This window comes from Salvelinus alpinus, chromosome 8, assembly GCF_045679555.1.
Source record: "Salvelinus alpinus chromosome 8, SLU_Salpinus.1, whole genome shotgun sequence".
Taxonomy (NCBI): Eukaryota; Metazoa; Chordata; class Actinopteri; order Salmoniformes; family Salmonidae; genus Salvelinus; species Salvelinus alpinus.
In genome coordinates, this window is record NC_092093.1 from 45,640,577 (window position 1) to 45,662,210 (window position 21,634).

General features: G+C 42.7%; 1 protein-coding gene across 2 annotated transcripts in view; it reads right to left on the minus strand.

Annotated features, from left to right (window-relative positions):
• Positions 1 to 6,154: 6,154 nt before the first annotated feature.
• cry-dash (cryptochrome DASH) overlaps positions 6,155 to 21,634 on the minus strand; it is a 64,782-nt gene continuing 49,302 nt past the window's right edge. Inside the window, exons 7-13 of one of the 2 annotated variants that reach the window (XM_071414050.1) lie at positions 18,864 to 18,953; positions 16,799 to 16,878; positions 16,654 to 16,713; positions 16,297 to 16,454; positions 14,838 to 14,957; positions 8,256 to 8,432; positions 6,155 to 6,946 (exon numbers count right to left, since the gene is read on the minus strand). In XM_071414050.1, coding sequence (XP_071270151.1) covers positions 6,839 to 6,946; positions 8,256 to 8,432; positions 14,838 to 14,957; positions 16,297 to 16,454; positions 16,654 to 16,713; positions 16,799 to 16,878; positions 18,864 to 18,953 — 793 coding nt within the window. In that variant the 3' untranslated portion in view covers positions 6,155 to 6,838. The remainder of the gene's footprint in view (positions 6,947 to 8,255; positions 8,433 to 14,837; positions 14,958 to 16,296; positions 16,455 to 16,653; positions 16,714 to 16,798; positions 16,879 to 18,863; positions 18,954 to 21,634) is intronic. The other variant, XM_071414051.1, reaches the window with a different exon arrangement.

The following is a 21,634-nucleotide window of genomic DNA, read 5'->3' on the forward strand; positions in this document are numbered from 1 at the left end:
AGGAGGGCGGGGGAGGGCCTTATATGCGTCGCGGAAGTTAGTATAACAATGATCCAAGGTTTTACCAGCCCTGGTAGCACAATCGATATGCTGATAGAATTTAGGGAGTTTTGTTTTCAGATTAGCCTTGTTAAAATCCCCAGCTACGATGAATGCAGCCTCAGGGTGTGGTTTCCAGTTAACAAAGAGTCAGATAAAGTTCGTTGAGGGCCATCGATGTGTCTGCTTGGGGGGGAATATATACGGCTGTGATTATAATCGAAGAGAATTCCCTTGGTAGATAATGCGGTCGACATTTGATTGTGAGGAATTCTAGATCAGGTGAACAGAATGACTTGAGTTCCTGTATGTTGTCATGATCACACCACGTCTCGTTAATCATAAGGCATACACCCCCGCCCCTCTTCTTACCAGAAAGATGTTTGTTTCTGTCGGCGCGATGCGTGAAGAAACCAGCTGGCTGCACCGACTCCGTTAGCGTCTCTCGAGTGAGCCATGTTTCCGTGAAGCAAAGAACGTTACAATCTCTGATGTCTCTCTGGAATGTTACCCTTGCTCGGATTTCATCAACCTTATTGTCAAGAGACTGGACATTGGCGAGTAGTATGCTAGGGAGTGGAGCGCGATGTGCCCGTCTCCGAAGCATGACCAGGAGACCGCTTCGTTTGCCCCTTTTACGGCGTCGCTTAGGGTCGCCGGCTGGGATCAGATCCATTGTATTGGGTGGAAGGCAAAACACTGGATCCGCTTCGGGAAAGTCATATACCTGGTTGTAACGATGGTGAGTTGACGTTGCTCTTATATTCAGTAGTTCCTCCCGACTGTATGTAATGAAACCTAAGATTACCTGGGGTACCAATGTAAGAAATAATACGTAAAAAAACAAAATACTGCATATCTTCCTAGGAACGCGAAGCGAGGCGGCCATCTCGGTCGGAGCCGGAAGTTGTAGAGTGGACTGGGCTGTTCTAGGACTGGGCGGGACAGGAACCACGAGGACATACATCTAGGACTGGGCTGTTCTAGGACTGGGCTGTTCTAGGACTGGGCGGAACAGGAACCATGAGGACATACATCTAGGACTGGGCTGTTCTAGGACTGGGCTGTTCTAGGACTGGGCGGAACAGGAACCATGAGGACATAAATCTAGGTTTGGGCTGTTCTAGGACTGGGCTGTTCTAGGACTGTTCTAGGACTAGACTGTTCTAGGTCTGGGCTGTTCTAGGACTGGGAGGAGGGGGAATATGAGCACTGTTATAGGCTGAATCTTTTACCCTAAATTCATGATGTGTAGATAATTCTCCATACATAATGATGTGTAGATAATTCTCCACATAACGATGTGTAGATAAATCTCCATACATAGTGATGTGTAGATAATTCTCCATACATAGTGATGTGTAGATGATTCCCCATACATAGTGATGTGTAGATGATTCCCCATACATAGTGATGTGTAGATAATTCCCCATACATAGTGATGTGTAGATAATTCTCCATACATAATGATATGTAGGTAATTCTCCATACATAATGATATGTAGATAATATATAACTTTTGTTTTGTAAGGTATTTTTAGTGAGCATTTTGTAAGGTTTGTAAGTGAGTAATTTGTAAGGTTTGTTAGTGAGTAGTCTGTAAGGTTTGTAAGTGAGTAATTTGTAGGGTTTGTTAGTGAGTAATTTGTAAGGTTTCTTAGTGAGTAATTTGTAAGGTTTGTTAGTGAGTAATTTGTAAGGTTTGTTAGTGAGTAATTTGTAAGGTATTTTTTGTGAGTAATTTGTAAGGTTTTTAGTGAGTAATTTGGAAGGAGTTTTGAGTCTAAGCTGTAGTGTAGGCAAGGCTTATCTATGAAATAGCTTGGATAAAGTTCAAGGTTAACCACCATGGCATGGATGAGTTATATATCATTAACCCTTTATTTACCAGGTAGGCCTAGATTACACAGCCTCTTTTACTACAAAAAACTGTGGGAGAGTTGCAGGGGAGAGGAGACAGAATGAATGAGCCAATTGGAAGCCGGGGAAGGTGATCATAACCTAATGAACCAGGCATAAAAGAAACCCCTGACACTAATGCAGAGTTCATAACCAAGTGGGGAAGTGGTAATTACCAGTTGTTAAGTCATAAATACCAGTAGGGATACATTCACGTTTTGAACACATTGAGAAACACAGATTGGCTAATGGCCGACAAGCTGCATCAACCATAAACTAAAAGTACAGCTTGTAAACAAATAGTTTTTTTTACGTAATGTTTTGTTTTGCATATAACTTCCGAAAATGCTGCTTACGGTAATTTCAATAGTAAGTGGTATCAAAGTAGAGGCCTTGGACCCATTCCGAAATGGACCTGGGGCTTTCCCACCCGGACCTGATATGCCTAAATAAAATAAACCGAGGACAAGTAGACCCGTTCCATATAGACCTGGTCGGATTGTTCAATCCGAGTGAGGTAAGCAGCAGAAAGTCATTTTTTAAGCTACTTTATTATCCAGAGCTGATAAAGAGTAGGGAGAGAGAGGTGCCGCTCTAGCAGGAGGGGGAGGGAGCGAGTGACACAGGAGAGCAGGGAGGATCTTAGAATTCTCTCAACCAGCTTCATGAGGTAGTCACCTGCAATGCATTTAAATTAACAGGTGTGCCTTAATTTGTGGAAGGGGTGGTACACAGACAGCCCTATTTGGTAAAATACCAAGTCCATATTTTGGCAAGAACAGCTCAAATAAGCAAAGAGAAACGTCAGTCCATCGTTACTTTAAGACATGAAGGTCAGTCAATATGGAACATTTTAAGAAATTTGAACGTTTCTTCAAGTGCAGTCCCAAAAACCATCAAGTGCTATGATGAACCTGGCTCTCATGAGGAACACCACAGGAAAGGAAGACCCAGTTACCTCTGCTGCAGAGGATAAGTTCATTAGAGTTAACTGCACCTCAGACTGCAGCCCAAATAAATGCTTCAGAGTTCAAGTAACAGACACATCTCAACATCAACTGTTCAGAGGAGACTGCATGATTCAGGCCTTCATGGTTGAATTGCTGCAAAGAAACCAATAAGGACACCAATAAGAAGAAGAGACTTGCTTGGGCCAAGAAACACGAGCAATGGACATTGGACCAATGGAAATCTATCCTTTGGTCTGAGGAGTCCAAATTTGAGATGTTCGGTTCCAACCGCCGTGTCTTTGTGAGACACAGAGTAGGTGAACGGGTGATCTCTGCATGTGTGGTTCCAAACGTGAAGCACGGAGGAGCTGTGATGGTGCTTTTCTGGTGACACTGTCTGTGATTTATTTCAAATTCAAGGCACACTTAATCAGCATGGCTACTACAGCATTCTGCAGCGATATGCCATCCCATCTGGTTTGCGCTTAGAGGGACTGTCATTCGTTTTTTAACAGGACAATGACCCAAAACACACCTCCAGGCTGTGTAAGGGCTATTTGACCAAGAAGGAGAGTGATGGAGTGCTGCATCAGATTACCTGGCCTCCACAATCACCCAACCTCAACCATATTGAGATGGTTTGGGATGAGTTGGACCGTAGAGTGAAGTAAAAGCAGCAAACAAGTGATCAGCATATGTGGGAACTCTTACAAGACTGTTCGTCATTCCAGGTGAAGCTGGTTGAGAGAATGCCAAGCGTGTGCAAAGCTGTCATCAAGGTAAAGGGTGGCTACTTTGAAGAAGTATAAAATATATTTTGATTTGTTTAACACTTTTTTGGTTACTACATGATTCCATATGTGTCATTTCATAGTTTTGATGGCTTCAGTATTATTCTAAAATGTAGAAAATAGTAAAAATAAAGAACTCTTGAATTAGTAGGTGTGTCCAGAATTTTGACTGTTACTGCTTATCTAACGAGTCTCCAGCTTAACCAAAACATGGCCGCTTCTAGTCACCTTGTGTCACGATCGTGTGGAGGAGAGACGGACCAAAACGCAGCATGTGGAAAATAAGCCATCTTCCTTTTATTATAGAAGAAGGCAAAACGAAACAAAACACTTACAAACTAACAAAACAAATAAACGACCGTGAAGCTAATAAACGTAGTGCACACACACATGCTACAAACGTTCAGACATAGACAATTCCCCACAACAAACTAAAGCCTATGGCTACCCTAAATATGGCTCCCAATCAGAGACAACAGAAACCAGCTGTCTCTAATTGGGAACCCATTCAGGCAACCATAGACTTTCCTAGACAACTACACACAACATAGACACTGCTAGACAACTATACTAAACATAAACCCAACTACTCTAAATAAACCCCCTAAACCTTACAATCACCCTGGACACTACAAAACCCACATAAATACCCATGTCACACCCTGACCTAACTAAAATAATAAAGAAAACAAAGAATACTAAGGCCAGGGCGTGACACCTTGATTGAATCCACCTTTCTCACTGCTTTCTTCAGTCCTCGATATTACAAATGGATTTCCCAAATATATCATTATTGGACCGGTCCTCATCTTCTACTACAACTTTCACTCCTTTTGTTCCTTTCTTCATTATCACAATCTTCACTTGCCACACTTACAGATTCAAGAACAGTCGCTATTTCCCCCAGCTCAAGTTATCCTGCCTCTCTCCCGTCCTTAAAGGGTTCTCTGAATCCTGTGAAGCGTGAGATTTCCTCGACCTTCTCACCAGCTGTGATTTTCGGCAGCTCCATGGTAAGAAATGTGACTATTCCTGGTGCAAAAACAATGTATTATCCCGGAGCTCAAGTAAATGAAATTACTAAGCTGCTCCCGAATGAGTCCCATGAAGAGTAGCTGCTGCCTTGGCAGGAACTAATGGGGATCCATAATAAACCCCAGGAAGAGTAGCTGCTGCCTTGGCAGGAACTAATGGGGATCCATAATAAACCCCAGGAAGAGTAGCTGCTGCCTTGGCAGGAACTAATGGGGATCCATAATAAACCCCAGGAAGAGTAGCTGCTGCCTTGGCAGGAACGAATGGGGATCCATAATAAACCCCAGGAAGAGTAGCTGTGGCCTTGGCAGGAACTAATGGGGATCCATAATAAACCCCAGGAAGAGATGCTGCTGCCTTGGCAGGAACTAATGGGGATCCATAATAAACCCCAGGAAGAGTAGCTGCTGCCTTGGCAGGAACTAATGGGGATCCATAATAAACCCCAGGAAGAGTAGCTGCTGCCTTGACAGGAACTAATGGGGATCCATAATAAACCCCAGGAAGAGTAGCTGCTGCCTTGACAGGAACTAATGGGGATCCATAATAAACCCCAGGAAGAGTAGCTGCTGCCTTGGCAGGAACTAATGGGGATCCATAATAAACCACAGGAAGAGTAGCTGCTGCATTGGCAGGAACTAATGGGGATCCATAATAAACCACAGGAAGAGTAGCTGCTGCCTTGGCAGGAACTAATGGGGATCCATAATAAACCACAGGAAGAGTAGCTGCTGCATTGGCAGGAACTAATGGGGATCCATAATTATTTTATTTTTTTACCGTTATTTTACCAGGTAAGTTGACTGAGAACACGTTCTCATTTGCAGCAACGACCTGGGGAATAGTTACAGGGGAGAGGAGGGGGATGAATGAGCCAATTGTAAACTGGGGATTATTAGGTGACCGTGATGGTTGAGGGCCAGATTGGGAATTTAGCCAGGACACCGGGGTTAACACCCCTACTCTTACGATAAGTGCCATGGGATCTTTAATGACCTCAGAGAGTCAGGACACCCGTTTAACGTCCCATCCGAAAGACGGCACCCTACACAGAGCAGTGTCCCCAATCACTGCCCTGGGGCATTGGGATCTTTGTTTAGACCAGAGGAAAGAGTGCCTCCTACTGGCCCTCCAACACCACTTCCAGCAGCACCTGGTCTCCCATCCAGGGACTGACCAGGACCAACCCTGCTTAGCTTCAGAAGCAAGCCAGCAGTGGTATGCAGGGTGGTATGCTGCTGGCCATAATAATAAATAAACCCCAGGAAGAGTAGCTGCTGCCTTGGCAGGAACTAATGGGGATCCATAATAAACCCCAGGAAGAGTAGCTGCTGCCTTGGCAGGAACTAATGGGGATCCATAATAAACCCCAGGAAGAGTAGCTGCTGCCTTGGCAGGAACTAATGGGGATCCATAATAAATACAAATAGGAAACATTACGACCAGCATCAACATGTTTATTATGAACCATGATAAAGATATGGCTGCTTTTGTAGAGAGTAAAAAACAACCAATACAGGTACTACCTTAAATGGTTCTGTAACAAGTCGATAGAAATCGATAAAACATTATATGAAACATAAAACAGTGGCATTATAAAACAGAAACAAAAAAGTTGTTTGTATCACCCCACCCACTCAGCAGTACCTTCTCAAAACCATGTGCTCCACACCCATCCACCCATATAAAGCGGGGATGGGTCAAACCATCCACCCATATAAAGCGGGGCTGGGTCAAACCATCCACCCATATAAAGCGGGGATGGGTCAAACCATCCACCCATATAAAGCGGGGATGGGTCAAACCATCCACCCATATAAAGCGGGGATGGGTCAAACCATCCACCCATATAAAGCGGGGATGGGTCAAACCATCCACCCATATAAAGCGGGGATGGGTCAAACCATCCACCCATATAAAGCGGGGATGGGTCAAACCATCCACCCATATAAAGCGGGGATGGGTCAAACCATCCACCCATATAAAGCGGGGATGGGTCAAACCATCCACCCATATAAAGCGGGGATGGGTCAAACCATCCACTAATATAAAGCAGGAATGGGTCAAACCATTTCCTTGCGGAAGCCCAACAGTTATTTCAGTCTTTTCAGTCAGTCTGCTCCATCAGAAGTTCTTGCTCTTGGAGAAGTAGAAGTCTATTCCTCTGTCCTTGTGTTGTTTAGGGGTGTGGGACGGACCCGTCTTTCCTCTGGCCGAGGGCCCAGCACCAGTCTGCAGGAGAGATCACTTTACATTAAGAACCAACACTTTGAAATTGATGTGTCAAGATAATAGCCTTGAAGTACCTTTTATTGTAAGACAGGTTCACATAACAAAACAAATGTCTCAAGCGACAACGACTGTGAAGTGACGTATTTCTGGGACAGGTTGTTAGCACAAAAATTAATTAATCAAGTCAATTCTTAAATTATCCTTATGACCATTTGGGTCCTTTGAATGTTATATACAGGGCATTCGGAAAGTATTCAGACCCCTTGACTTTTTCCACATTTTGTTATGTTACAGCCTTATTCTCAAATGTATTAAATTAATTGTTTTCCTCATCAAGCTACACACAATACCCCATGATGACAAAGCAAAAACAGGTTTTTAGACATTTTGCCAATTTACTAAAAACTAAAAACTGGGGAAAAAGAAACTATATATATATATATATATAAAATAAATAAGGTTCTCCCATCTCCACAGAGGAACTCTGGAGCTCTTTCAGAGTGACCATCGGGTTCTTGGTCACCTCCCTGACCAAGGCCTTTCTCACCCGATTGTACATTAATAATAACCGGTAGAGCCATTCTAGAAACGTAGATCTACATACACCACTAAACATCTGATCATAACCGGTAGAGCCATTCTAGAAACGTAGATCTACATACACCACTAAACATCTGATCATAACCGGTAGAGCCATTCTAGAAACATAGCTCTACATACACCACTAAACATCTGATCATAACCGGTAGAGCCATTCTAGAAACGTAGCTCTACATACACCACTAAACATCTGATCATAACCGGTAGAGCCATTCTAGAAACATAGCTCTACATACACCACTAAACATCTGATCATAACCGGTAGAGCCATTCTAGAAACGTAGATCTACATACACCACTAAACATCTGATCATAACCAGTAGAGCCATTCTAGAAACATAGCTCTACATACATCACTAAACATCTGATCATAACCGGTAGAGCCATTCTAGAAACGTAGATCTACATACACCACTAAACATCTGATCATAACCGGTAGAGCCATTCTAGAAACGTAGATCTACATACACCACTAAACATCTGATCATAACTGGTAGAGCCATTCTAGAAACGTAGATCTACATACACAACTAAACATCTGATCATAACTGGTAGAGCCATTCTAGAAACGTAGATCTACATACACCACTAAACATCTGATCATAACCGGTAGAGCCATTCTAGAAACGTAGATCTACATACACCACTAAACAGTGTTGTTTCCTACACCACTTCCTCTTTCTATGAAATTCACATCTTTAACACCCACCGGCTTCTTGTTGGTGTGGCGACTCCATTCTGGCGCCATGACAACGGGGGAGGGGTATGTGTCGTTGAGGGACACCAGTGCGTGAGACAGGGAGGCGGAGCTAAGGGTCCAGGGGGTGTGGACCTCCCCCCCTCTGATCCCCTTGAGCTCTGGGACCCAGTGTCTAACATAGTCCCCCTGAAGAGGAGAGACAATCACTAGTTATTACAAACCTAGTGTCTAACATAGTCCCCCTTGAAGATGAGCGTGTGACGACATTTTCTGTTAAACCTTACTAATGCTTGTGTAGTAAAATATCCTTCTTTAAGCCTGGCATTGGTCTTGAGTTTGTTAAAGAAACTAACTCATATAAAGATAGAAAAGTGTGTGTGTATTAATAAGAGGTCTGTTCTAACTGCTCTGTGTGTGTATTAATAAGAGGTCTGTTCTAACTGCTCTGTGTGTGTATTAATAAGAGGTCTGTTCTAACTGCTCTGTGTGTGTATTAATAAGAGGTCTGTTCTAACTGCTCTGTGTGTGTATTAATAAGAGATCTGTTCTAACTGTTCTGTGTGTGTATTAATAAGAGGTCTGTTCTAACTGCTCTGTGTGTGTATTAATAAGAGGTCTGTTCTAACTGCTCTGTGTGTGTATTAATAAGAGGTCTGTTCTAACTGCTCTGTGTGTATTAATAAGAGGCCTGTTCTAACTGCTCTGTGTGTGTATTAATAAGAGGCCTGTTCTAACTGCTCTGTGTGTGTACAGTTGAAGTCGGAAGTTTACATACACCTTAGCCAAATATATTTAAATTCAGTTTTTCACAATTCCTGACATTTAATCCTAGTAAAAATTCCCTGTCTTAGGTCATTTAGGATCACCACTTTGTTTTAAGAAAGTGAAATGTCAGAATAATAGTAGAGAGAATGATTTATTTCAGTTTTTAATTCTTTCATCACATTCCCAGTGGGTCAGAAGTTTACATACACTCAATTATTATTTGGTAGCATTGCCTTAAAATTGTTTAACTTGGGTTAAACGTTTCGGGTAGCCTTCCACAAGCTTCCCACAATAAGTTGGGTGAATTTTGGCCCATTCCTCCTGACAGAGCTGGTGTAACTGAGTCAGGTTGGTAGGCCTCCTTGCACACACACGCTTTTTCAGATCTGCCCACAAATGTTCTGTAGGATTGAGGTCAGGGCTTTGTGATGGCCACTCCAATACCTTGACTTTGTTGTCCTTAAGCCATTTTGCCACAACTTTGGAAGTATGCTTGGGGTCATTGTCCATTTGGAAGACCCATTTGCGATCAAGCTTTAACTTCCTGACTGATGTCTAAAATATATCCACATAATTTTCCTCCCTCATGATGCAATCTATTTTGTGAAGTGCACCAGTCCCTCCTGCAGCAAAGCACCCCCACAACATGATGCTGCCACCCCCATGCTTCACAGTTGGGATGGTGTTTTTCGGCTTGCAAGCCTCCCCCTTTTTCCTCCAAACATAACGATGGTCATTATGGCCAAACAGTTCTATTTTTGTTTCATCAGACCAAAGGACATTTCTCCAAAAAGTACGATCTTTGTCCCCTTGTGCAGTTGCAAACCGTAGTCTGGCTTTTTTTAATGGCGGTTTTGGAGCAGTGGCTTCTTCCTTGCTGAGAGGCATTTCAGGTTATGTCGATATAGGACTAATTTTACTGTGGATATAATACTTTTGTACCTGTTTCCTCCAGCATCTTCACAAGGTCCTTTGCTGTTGTTCTGGGATTGATTTGCAATTTTCGCACCAAAGTACGTTCATCTCTAGGAGACAGAACGTGTCTCCTTCCTGAGCGGTATAATGGCTGCGTGGTCCCATGGTGTTTATACTTGCGTACTGTCATGACGTCGCCTGCTTGGGTATTGCAAACCTCACCACCCCCTCTCCCTGCCTCTTCAACCCATGCTGTGGTCACAGAGAGGTCGTAAATTCCTGAGAATCTCCTCATGGCCCAACAGTATTAGACAGAGGGTAAACTTTCAGGACAAAGGAATTTTCTCCCACCTCACAGAACTTGAGGTACGAACATATTTCATGTTCCTGCAAAAGTATAAAGGATCGGTGGAGAGTCCAGCTATGAACCGGTCCATTTGTCACCACGTGGGAAACTCATGTGAGACTGTGGGACTACATTACCATATCGCTGTTTATATAATAACCTCAGATATGAGGTTTACATCTGTTTGTTGTATAAAATGAATGAGTGAGTATGATACTGTTTGTATAATTGTGTAATATGATTTTGAACTGTTTAATGAAGAAAAATACAAATCCCTGTTGTATTTGAACTAAATCCAGGGACCGCCCTGAGCCAGTTGGGTCAGAGACCATGGGACAGCCCCTCTCTGCTATCCGAATAAAAGCCAACTCTAAGAAATTACCATTAGACCATGTTTATCCTCCATGAGGAGAACGAAGGTTAAGTACCATTGCTGAATCTTTAACCATACCACGTGGTTAAACTCTTAAGACGAATAAGAACAAGTCGTTGATATTGACTACTAGTCTGCAGCTAGGAATTCGGTATCATTGAACGCGAAGAAAGACAACCGCCGAAACATCCATTCTATAACGAATGTCACTCTGAGCTCTCCACAATAACTACGACAGAAGGAACTCCAACAAAAACGAACTTCTCTCCAACGATCAAGACGACACACACCGAGCGTAAATATATATATATATTGATTGCAATTGTTCCCGAATGAGTGAGCGTTCATGTGTAAAGGATTAGCATGTCAATTGTTATAATTATGGACTCTGTAGTGAATTCTTAGTCAAACGCAACTTTCCCTTTGTCTAACAAGCCGCAATGCCGGTTCAGCCCACTAGGGCATATTTCTCCCATCATTTCATGTAACTGTTTTAAGTTTGTTTGTTTGTTTATGCATTTCTGTGAATTAATTAGTTAGTAATAAATAAATGATTTAAGACAATTGATGTATGGATGACTCATAGTGAAGACTGGGTTCGTGCAGATAATCAACAATTTACGACGTTTGGAATGAGAATAACGTGAGGTAAAGTAAATAAATCATTAATTAGAGGACTATTGATCAGATATGAAAATATCTGAAAGGTTATATTGGGAAATTATAACTTTGTAATCTAATAACTTTCCCTGGTGCCCTCGAATTCATAGTTAATTAGTTACGTTATTACTCAAGTGATCGCGTAATCCCTAATTACAGGAATCTTTGATAAAAAGTCTTCAATTTAACGATAGCAAAGACACGACAGTACTATTGTTTGTACAGATGAACGTGGTACTTTCAGGCGTTTGGAAATTGCTCCCAAGGATGAACCAGACTTGTGGAGGTCTACAATTTTCTTTGAGGTCTTGGCTGATATCTTTTCATTTTCCCATGATGTCAAGCAAAGAGGCACTGAGTATGAAGGTAGGCCTTGAAATACATCCACAGGTACACCTCCAATTGACTCAAATTATGTCAATTAGCCTATCAGAAGCTTCTAAAGCAATGACATTTTCTGGAATTTTCCAAGATGTTTAAAGGCAGTCAACTTAGTGTGTGTAAACTTCTAACCCACTGGAATTGTGATAGTGAATTATAAGTGAAATAATCTGTCTGTAAACAATTGTTGGAAAAATTACTGGTGTCATGCACAAAGTAGATGTCCTAACCGACTTGCCAAAACTATAGTTTGTTAACAAGAAATTTGTGGAGTGGTTGAAAAACTAGTTTTAATGACTCCAACCTGAGTGTATGTAAACTTCAGACTTCAACTGTACAGTCATGGCCAAAAGTTTCGATAATGACACAAATATTAATTTCCACAAAGTTTGCTGCTTCAGTGTCTTTAGTTATTTTTGTCAGATGTTACTATGGAATACTTAAGTATAATTGCAAGCATTTCAAAGGTTTTTATTGACAATTGTTGTGTTGACCCTTCTTTTTCAAGACCTCTGCAATCCACCCTGGCACGCTGTCAATTAACTTCTGGGCTACATCCTGACTGATGGCAGCCCATTCTTGCATAATCAATGCATGGAGTTTGTCAGAATTTGTGGGTTTTTGTTTGTCCACCCGCCTCTTGAGGATTGACCACAAGTTCTCAATGGGATTAAGGTCTGGGGAGTTTCCTGGCCATGGACCCAAAATATCGATGTTTTGTTCCCCGAGCCACTTAGTTATCACTTTTGCCTTATGGCAAGGTGCTCCATCATGCTGGAAAAGGCATTGTTCGTCACCAAACTGTTCCTGGATGGTTGGGAGAAGTTGCTCTCGGAGGATGTGTTGGTACCATTCTTTATTCATAGCTGTGTTCTTAGGCAGAATTGTGAGTGAGCCCACTCCCTTGGCTAAGAGGCAACCGCACACACGAATGATCTCAGGATGCTTTACTGTTGGCATGACACAGGACTGATGGTAGCGCTCACCTTGTCTTCTCCGGACAAGTTCCGGATGCCCCAAACAATCGGAAAGGGGATTCATCAGAGGAAATGACTTTACCCAGTCCTCAGCAGTCCAATCCCTGTACCTTTTGCAGAATATCAATCTGTCCCTGATGTTTCTCCTGGAGAGAAGTGGCTTCTTTGCTGCCCTTCTTGACACCAGGCCATCCTCCAAAAGTCTTCACCTCACTGTGCATGCAGATGCACTCACACCTGCCTGCTGCCATGCCTGAGCAAGCTCTGTACTGGTGGTGCCCCGATCCCGCAGCTGAATCAACTTTAGGAGACGGTCCTGGCGCTTGCTGGACTTTCTTGGGCGCCCTGAAGCCTTCTTCACAACAATTGAACTGCTCTCCTTGAAGTTCTTGATGATCCGATAAATGGTTGATTTAGGTGCAATCTTACTGGCAGCAATATCCTTGCCTGTAAAGCCCTTTTTGTGTAAAGCAATGATGACGGAACGTGTTTCCTTGCAGGTAACCATGGTTGAAAGAGGAAGAACAATGATTCCAAGCACCACCCTCCTTTTGAAGCTTCCAGTCTGTTATTCGAACTCAATCAGCGAGACAGAGTGCTCTCCAGCCTTGTCCTCGTCAACACTCACACCTGTGTTAACGAGAGAATCACTGACATGATGTCAGCTGGTCCTTTTGTGGCAGGGCTGAAATGCAGTGGAAATGTTTTTTTGGGATCAGTTCATTTACATGGCAAATAGGGACTTTGCAATTAATTGCAATTCATCTGATCACTCTTCATAACATTCTGGAGTATATGCAAATTGCCATCATACAAACTGAGGCAGCAGACTTTGTGAAAATTAATATTTGTGTCATTCTCAAAACTTTTGGCCACGACTGTACATCATTTGGGCCGACAGTGAAAGGTGCTTGCTTGCCCAACTTGGGGGAACCGTTGAGCTACTGTTAGAGGAAGTATGTCTGGAGTGACTTCCTGTCACTTTGGCACCTATTGTCCTCACTCCGTTGCGACAGACTGAGACAACCTTTTCATTATAGTCTGTACCCCGTAACCCAGTTTTGTCTCTCCTTCTGTACACACACACACATACATAAGATCATGTGTTTGCATTAGATAGCTAGACTATATAAAGGCTTACGTACTGTTTGCACAGGAGGCTCTCACTCCATTTCACCTGCGTGGGTGGTGCGCCCTCCTCCTTATTATAATACGTTTCTAATAAAAGTAATACCTTGATTGATTATTGACTATGCCTCTTCTCATTATTAGTTAAAGGTAGAATTTCCACCACAACAGACAATCACTTATTACAAAACCAGTGTCTGACATCGTCTCCTATCCTCTTCAAGGGGACAATCACTAGTTATTACAAACACAGTATCTCAAAGTTGTCACAGCAGAAACGTTCTGGGTAATTTTATGGTATATTGCCATAGCGTTCTCCTCCCTTTACGTGTTAACCCCAAGGAAGCAGACATCATAACATCAGATAAGTAGTTATGAAGCAACTAGCTTTGGAGACTGGATGATCTAATCTGACATGCCAACGTTGCAGGTCTTTCACCTTCAGGTAAAGCTGTGGTAGTTCTACAGTGTTTATTGTCTTTCACCTTCAGGTAAAGCTGTGGTAGTTCTACAGTGTTTATTGTCTTTCACCTTCAGGTAAAGCTGTGGTAGTTCTACAGTGTTTATTGTCTTTCACCTTCAGGTAAAGCTGTGGTAGTTCTACAGTGTTTATTGTCTTTCACCTTCAGGTAAAGCTGTGGTAGTTCTACAGTGTTTATTGTCTTTCACCTTCAGGTAAAGCTGTGGTAGTTCTACAGTGTTTATTGTCTTTCACCTTCAGGTAAAGCTGTGGTAGTTCTACAGTGTTTATTGTCTTTCACCTTCAGGTAAAGCTGTGGTAGTTCTACAGTGTTTATTGTCTTTCACCTTCAGGTAAAGCTGTGGTAGTTCTACAGTGTTTATTGTCTTTCACCTTCAGGTAAAGCTGTGGTAGTTCTACAGTGTTTATTGTCTTTCACCTTCAGGTAAAGCTGTGGTAGTTCTACAGTGTTTATTGTCTTTCACCTTCAGGTAAAGCTGTGGTAGTTCTACAGTGTTTATTGTCTTTCACCTTCAGGTAAAGCTGTGGTAGTTCTACAGTGTTTATTGGTCAGACTGAAACATACGTTGTTGTCGTAGTCGAGTCCTTGTTTGATCATGTTGAACTTCCTGTTCTCCCTCGGGTCATTTCCTATCCCCGCGCTGTATAGCCAGTTACCATAGTTACTGCTCACGTCATGGTCCACCTGGAAGTAGAGAGATGGAACTGATTGGTCAGACCTCCGGTTACTGTCCACTACTGGTCTCCTAACCAGCCTGGTGTGACCTGAAACCATTCAATAGGTATACCCACAGTCACATATTTATCTAAATAAAGCCTTAAGATTTTAGTTCCATGTTGCCCTATCATAGGCTGGGTCGAGATCCCACCACCTTGGATACATCTGTCCTATCACAGGCTGGGTCGAGTTCCCACCACCTTGGATACATCCGTCCTATCACAGGCTGGGTCGAGTTCCCACCACCTTGGATCCATCTGTCCTATCACAGGCTGGGTCGAGTTCCCACCACCTTGGATCCATCTGTCCTATCACAGGCTGGGTCGAGATCCCACCACCTTGGATACATCTGTCCTATCATAGGTTGGGTCGAGTTCCCACCACCTTGGATACATCTGTCCTATCATAGGCTGGGTCGAGATCCCTCCACCTTGGATACATCTGTCCTATCATAGGCTGGGTCGAGATCCCACCACCTTGGATACATCTGTCCTATCATAGGCTGGGTCGAGATCCCACCACCTTGGATACATCTGTCCTATCCTTTCAGATCTAAGTGCAGAGGGAGACTAGGGGTCAAAGGTAGGGGCTAGGGGTTGATTTGGGCTTGGGAACCAGCCTCACCAGTAAGTAGTGGAACCACTCAGCCCCCATCCTCCAGTCTAGTCCTAGGTCCTAACCCCGACTTAGGTCCTAACCCTGGCCAGGAGCCTCACCAATAGCTAGTGTAACCACTCAGCCCCCATCCTCCAGTCTAGTCCCAGGTCCTAACCCCGACCTAGGTCCTAACCCTGGCCAGGAGCCTCACCAATAGGTAGTGGAACCACTCAGCCCCCATCCTCCAGTCTAGTCCCAGGTCCTAACCCTGGCCCAGGTCCTAACCCCGGCCAGGAGCCTCACCAATAGGTAGTGGAACCACTCGGCCCCCATCCTCCAGTCTAGTCCCAGGTCCTAACCCTGGCCAGGAGCCTCACCAATAGGTAGTGGAACCACTCAGCCCCCATCCTCCAGTCTAGTCCCAGGTCCTAACCCTGGCCCAGGTCCTAACCCCGGCCAGGAGCCTCACCAATAGGTAGTGGAACCACTCAGCCCCCATCCTCTAGTCTAGTCCCAGGTCCTAACCCTGGCCAGGAGCCTCACCAATAGGTAGTGGAACCACTCAGCCCCCATCCTCCAGTCTAGTCCCAGGTCCTAACCCTGGCCCAGGTCCTAACCCCGGCCAGGAGCCTCACCAATAGGTAGTGGAACCACTCAGCCCCCATCCTCTAGTCTAGTCCCAGGTCCTAACCCTGGCCAGGAGCCTCACCAATAGGTAGTGGAACCACTCGGCCCCCATCCTCCAGTCTAGTCCCAGGTCCTTGGTGAGGAAGCTGGCTACGTTTTGGCGACCCCTGTTAGACATGAACCCTGTCAGTGCCAGCTCTCGCATGTTGGCATCAACGAATGGCACCCCGGTACGACCCTCTAGGATAACGAGACAGAGGAGTTACATCAACTCAGTAGAATGAGAGATATCAGTTTCAACATTGTTACGGTATATTTACCACACTGCATCCCACAGACTTTCCCTTCCCTATACTTGCCTTATACAGCTCTGTGTAGTCACCTCGTAGATCAGAGTGGTATTGTAAAGAATACAGATTTGTAATGATTTCTCCCTAACCTTTCCATGCATTGAACAGATTCATGTCCTTCTTCCAAGGGATGGATTTGTCCTGAAGGCCTGATGAGAACACATAACAACCATGAGACAATGTGCAATAAGCTTCAGATGAAGACAACATATACAACTGGCTTTCCAACTTTACCTTTGATGTCAAACAGTCTGTCTCCGTATTTGGCTCCTACAAACTTGAAATAGTCTCTCCAGAGCAGCTCAAATACCACCCTGTTGGAAGACATGTACAGTCAGCCTTGCTTAATAAAACCCCACCTCTTCTTCTAGTCAGTTACCTGAACTAAGTACACTAAAAAGGTGCATCTCTACCCAGCCACCCTGCTAGCCTGGCTCATCACAGCTACAGTACCAGTTAAAAGTTTGGACACACCTACTCATTCCAGGGTTTTTCTTTATTGTTACTATTTTCTACATTGTAGAATAAGAGTGAAGACATCAAAACTATGAAAACACACATATGGAATCATATAGTGAGAAGAAAAAGTTTAATAAAAATATATTTTACATTTTAGATTCTTCAAAGTAGCCATCCTTTGCCTTGATGACAGCTTTGCACACTCTTGGCATTCTCTCAACCAGCTTCATGAGGTAGTCACCTGGAATACATTTCAATTAACAGGTGTGCCTTGTTAAAAGTTAATTTGGGGAATTTCGTTCCTTCTTAATGCGTTTGAGCCAATCAGTTCTGTTGTGACAAATTAGGGGTATTATACAGAAGATTGCCCTATATGGTGAAAGACCAAGTCCATATTATGGCAAGAACAGCTCAAATAAGCAAAGAGAAATGACAGTCCATCATTACTTTAAGACATGAAAGTCAGTCAGAGGAAAATTTCAAGAACTTTGAACGTTTCTTCAAGTGCAGTCGCAAAGACCATCAAGTGTTATGATGAAACTGTCTCTCATGAGGACCGCCACAGGAAAGGAAGACCCAGGTAGCCTAGTGGTTAGAGCAAGGTAAAGATCTGTCGTTCTGACCATGAACAAGGCAGTTAACCCAGTCTTCCCTAGGCGCTGAAGACGTGGATGTCAATTAAGGCAGCTCCCCAATTATTCTGATTCAGAGGGGTTGGGTTAAATGTAGAAAACACATTTCAGTTGAAGGCATTCAGTTGTACAACTGACTAGGTATCCCCCTTTCCCTTTCCCATTAGAGTTAACAGCCTCAGAAATTGCAGCCCAAATAAATGCTTCACAAAGTTCAATTACCAGACATCTCAACATCAACTATTCAGAGGAGACTGCGTGAATCAGGCCTTCATGGTCGAATCATGGTCAAATTGCTGCAAAGAAACCACTACTATAGGACACCAGTAAGAAGAAGAGACTTGCTTGGACCAAGAAACATGAGCAATGGACATTGGACCTGTGGAAATCTGTCCTTTGGTCTGATGAGTCCAAATTTGATATTTTTGGTTCCAACCGCCGTTTCTTTGTGAGACGCAGAGTAGGTGAACGGATGATCTCCGCATGTGTGGTTCCCATCGTGAAGCATGGAGGAGGAGGTGTGATGGTGTGGGGGAGCTTAGCTGGTGACACTGCGATTTATTTAGAATTCAAGGCACACTTAACCAGCATGGCTACCACAGCATTCTGCAGCGATATGCTGGTTTGCACTTAGTGGGACTGTCATTTGTTTTTCAACAGGACAATGACCCAAAACACACCTACAGGCTGTGTAAGGGCTATTTGACCAAGGAGAGTGATGAGTGCTGCATCAGATGACCTGGCCTCCACAATCACCTAACCTCAACCTAATAGAGATGGTTTGGGATGGAGTTGGACCGCAGAGTGAAGGAAAAGCAGCCAACAAGTGCTCAAAATATATGTGGGAACTCCTTCAAGACTGTTGGAAAAGCATTCCAGGTGAAGCTGGTTGAGAGAATGCCAAGAGTGTGCAAAGCTGTCATCAAGGCAAAGGGTGGCTACTTTGAAGAATCTCAAATATAAAATATATTTTGATTTGTTTAACACTTTTTTCCTTACTACTGATAACATGTGTGTTATTTCATAGTTTTGATGTCTTCACTATTATTCTACAATGTAGAAAATAGTACAAATAAAAACCCTGGAATGAGTAGGTGTTCTGGAACTTTTGACTGGTATTGTACATAACAGGAGATAAACATGGATTTAATGACTGATGTCATGTTCCTGAAAACAACAGGGATATGAGATAACAGGAAGGAACTCACCAGTATGTGCTCTGATTGGCTGTTCGTTCACTCTCATACTTCTTGATCTGTTGGTAGATATACCTGGGGGAGATACAGCCTATAGCCAACCTGTAGAATATAGATACAGCATATAGCCAACCTGTAGAATATAGATACAGCATATAGCCAACCTGTAGAATATAGATACAGCATATAGCCAACCTGTAGAATATAGATACAGCATATAGCCAACCTGTAGAATATAGATACAGCATATAGCCAACCTGTAGAATACAGATACAGCATATAGCCAACCTGTAGAATACAGATACAGCATATAGCCAACCTGTAGAATACAGATACAGCATATAGCCAACCTGTAGAATACAGATACAGCATATAGCCAACCTGTAGAATACAGATACAGCATATAGCCAACCTGTAGAATACAGATACAGCATATAGCCAACCTGTAGAATACAGATACAGCATATAGCCAACCTGTAGAATACAGATACAGCATATAGCCAACCTGTAGAATACAGATACAGCATATAGCCAACCTGTAGAATACAGATACAGCATATAGCCAACCTGTAGAATATAGATACAGCATATAGCCAACCTGTAGAATACAGATACAGCATATAGCCAACCTGTAGAATACAGATACAGCATATAGCCAACCTGTAGAATACAGATACAGCATATAGCCAACCTGTAGAATACAGATACAGCATATAGCCAACCTGTAGAATACAGATACAGCATATAGCCAACCTGTAGAATATAGATACAGCCTATAGCCAACCTGTAGAATATAGATACAGCCTATAGCCAACCTGTAGAATACAGATACAGCATATAGCCAACCTGTAGAATACAGATACAGCATATAGCCAACCTGTAGAATACAGATACAGCATATAGCCAACCTGTAGAATACAGATACAGCATATAGCCAACCTGTAGAATACAGATACAGCATATAGCCAACCTGTAGAATACAGATACAGCATATAGCCAACCTGTAGAATACAGATACAGCATATAGCCAACCTGTAGAATACAGATACAGCATATAGCCAACCTGTAGAATACAGATACAGCATATAGCCAACCTGTAGAATACAGATACAGCATATAGCCAACCTGTAGAATACAGATACAGCATATAGCCAACCTGTAGAATATAGATACAGCATATAGCCAACCTGTAGAATACAGATACAGCATATAGCCAACCTGTAGAATACAGATACAGCATATAGCCAACCTGTAGAATACAGATACAGCCTATAGCCAACCTGTAGAATATAGATACAGCCTATAGCCAACCTGTAGAATATAGATACAGCATATAGCCAACCTGTAGAATATAGATACAGCATATAGCCAACCTGTAGAATATAGATACAGCATATAGCCAACCTGTAGAATACAGATACAGCATATAGCCAACCTGTAGAATACAGATACAGCATATAGCCAACCTGTAGAATACAGATACAGCATATAGCCAACCTGTAGAATACAGATACAGCATATAGCCAACCTGTAGAATATAGATACAGCATATAGCCAACCTGTAGAATATAGATACAGCATATAGCCAACCTGTAGAATACAGATACAGCATATAGCCAACCTGTAGAATACAGATACAGCATATAGCCAACCTGTAGAATATAGATACAGCATATAGCCAACCTGTAGAATACAGATACAGCATATAGCCAACCTGTAGAATACAGATACAGCATATAGCCAACCTGTAGAATACAGATACAGCATATAGCCAACCTGTAGAATATAGATACAGCATATAGCCAACCTGTAGAATATAGATACAGCATATAGCCAACCTGTAGAATATAGATACAGCATATAGCCAACCTGTAGAATACAGATACAGCATATAGCCAACCTGTAGAATACAGATACAGCATATAGCCAACCTGTAGAATACAGATACAGCATATAGCCAACCTGTAGAATACAGATACAGCATATAGCCAACCTGTAGAATATAGATACAGCATATAGCCAACCTGTAGAATATAGATACAGCATATAGCCAACCTGTAGAATATAGATACAGCATATAGCCAACCTGTAGAATATAGATACAGCATATAGCCAACCTGTAGAATATAGATACAGCCTATAGCCAACCTGTAGAATACAGATACAGCCTATAGCCAACCTGTAGAATACAGATACAGCATATAGCCAACCTGTAGAATATAGATACAGCATATAGCCAACCTGTAGAATATAGATACAGCATATAGCCAACCTGTAGAATATAGATACAGCATATAGCCAACCTGTAGAATATAGATACAGCATATAGCCAACCTGTAGAATATAGATACAGCATATAGCCAACCTGTAGAATATAGATACAGCATATAGCCAACCTGTAGAATACAGATACAGCATATAGCCAACCTGTAGAATACAGATACAGCATATAGCCAACCTGTAGAATACAGATACAGTATATAGCCAACCTGTAGAATACAGTTATAGATAATAGAATACATAGCTACTTGTAGTAGATAGATACAGCATATAGCCAACCTGTAGAATATAGATACAGCATATAGCCAACCTGTAGAATATAGATACAGCATATAGCCAACCTGTAGAATATAGATACAGCATATAGCCAACCTGGAGACAAAGATACAGCCTATAGCCAACCTGTAGAATACAGATACAGCATATAGCCAACCTGTAGAATACAGATACAGCATATAGCCAACCTGTAGAATACAGATACAGCATATAGCCAACCTGTAGAA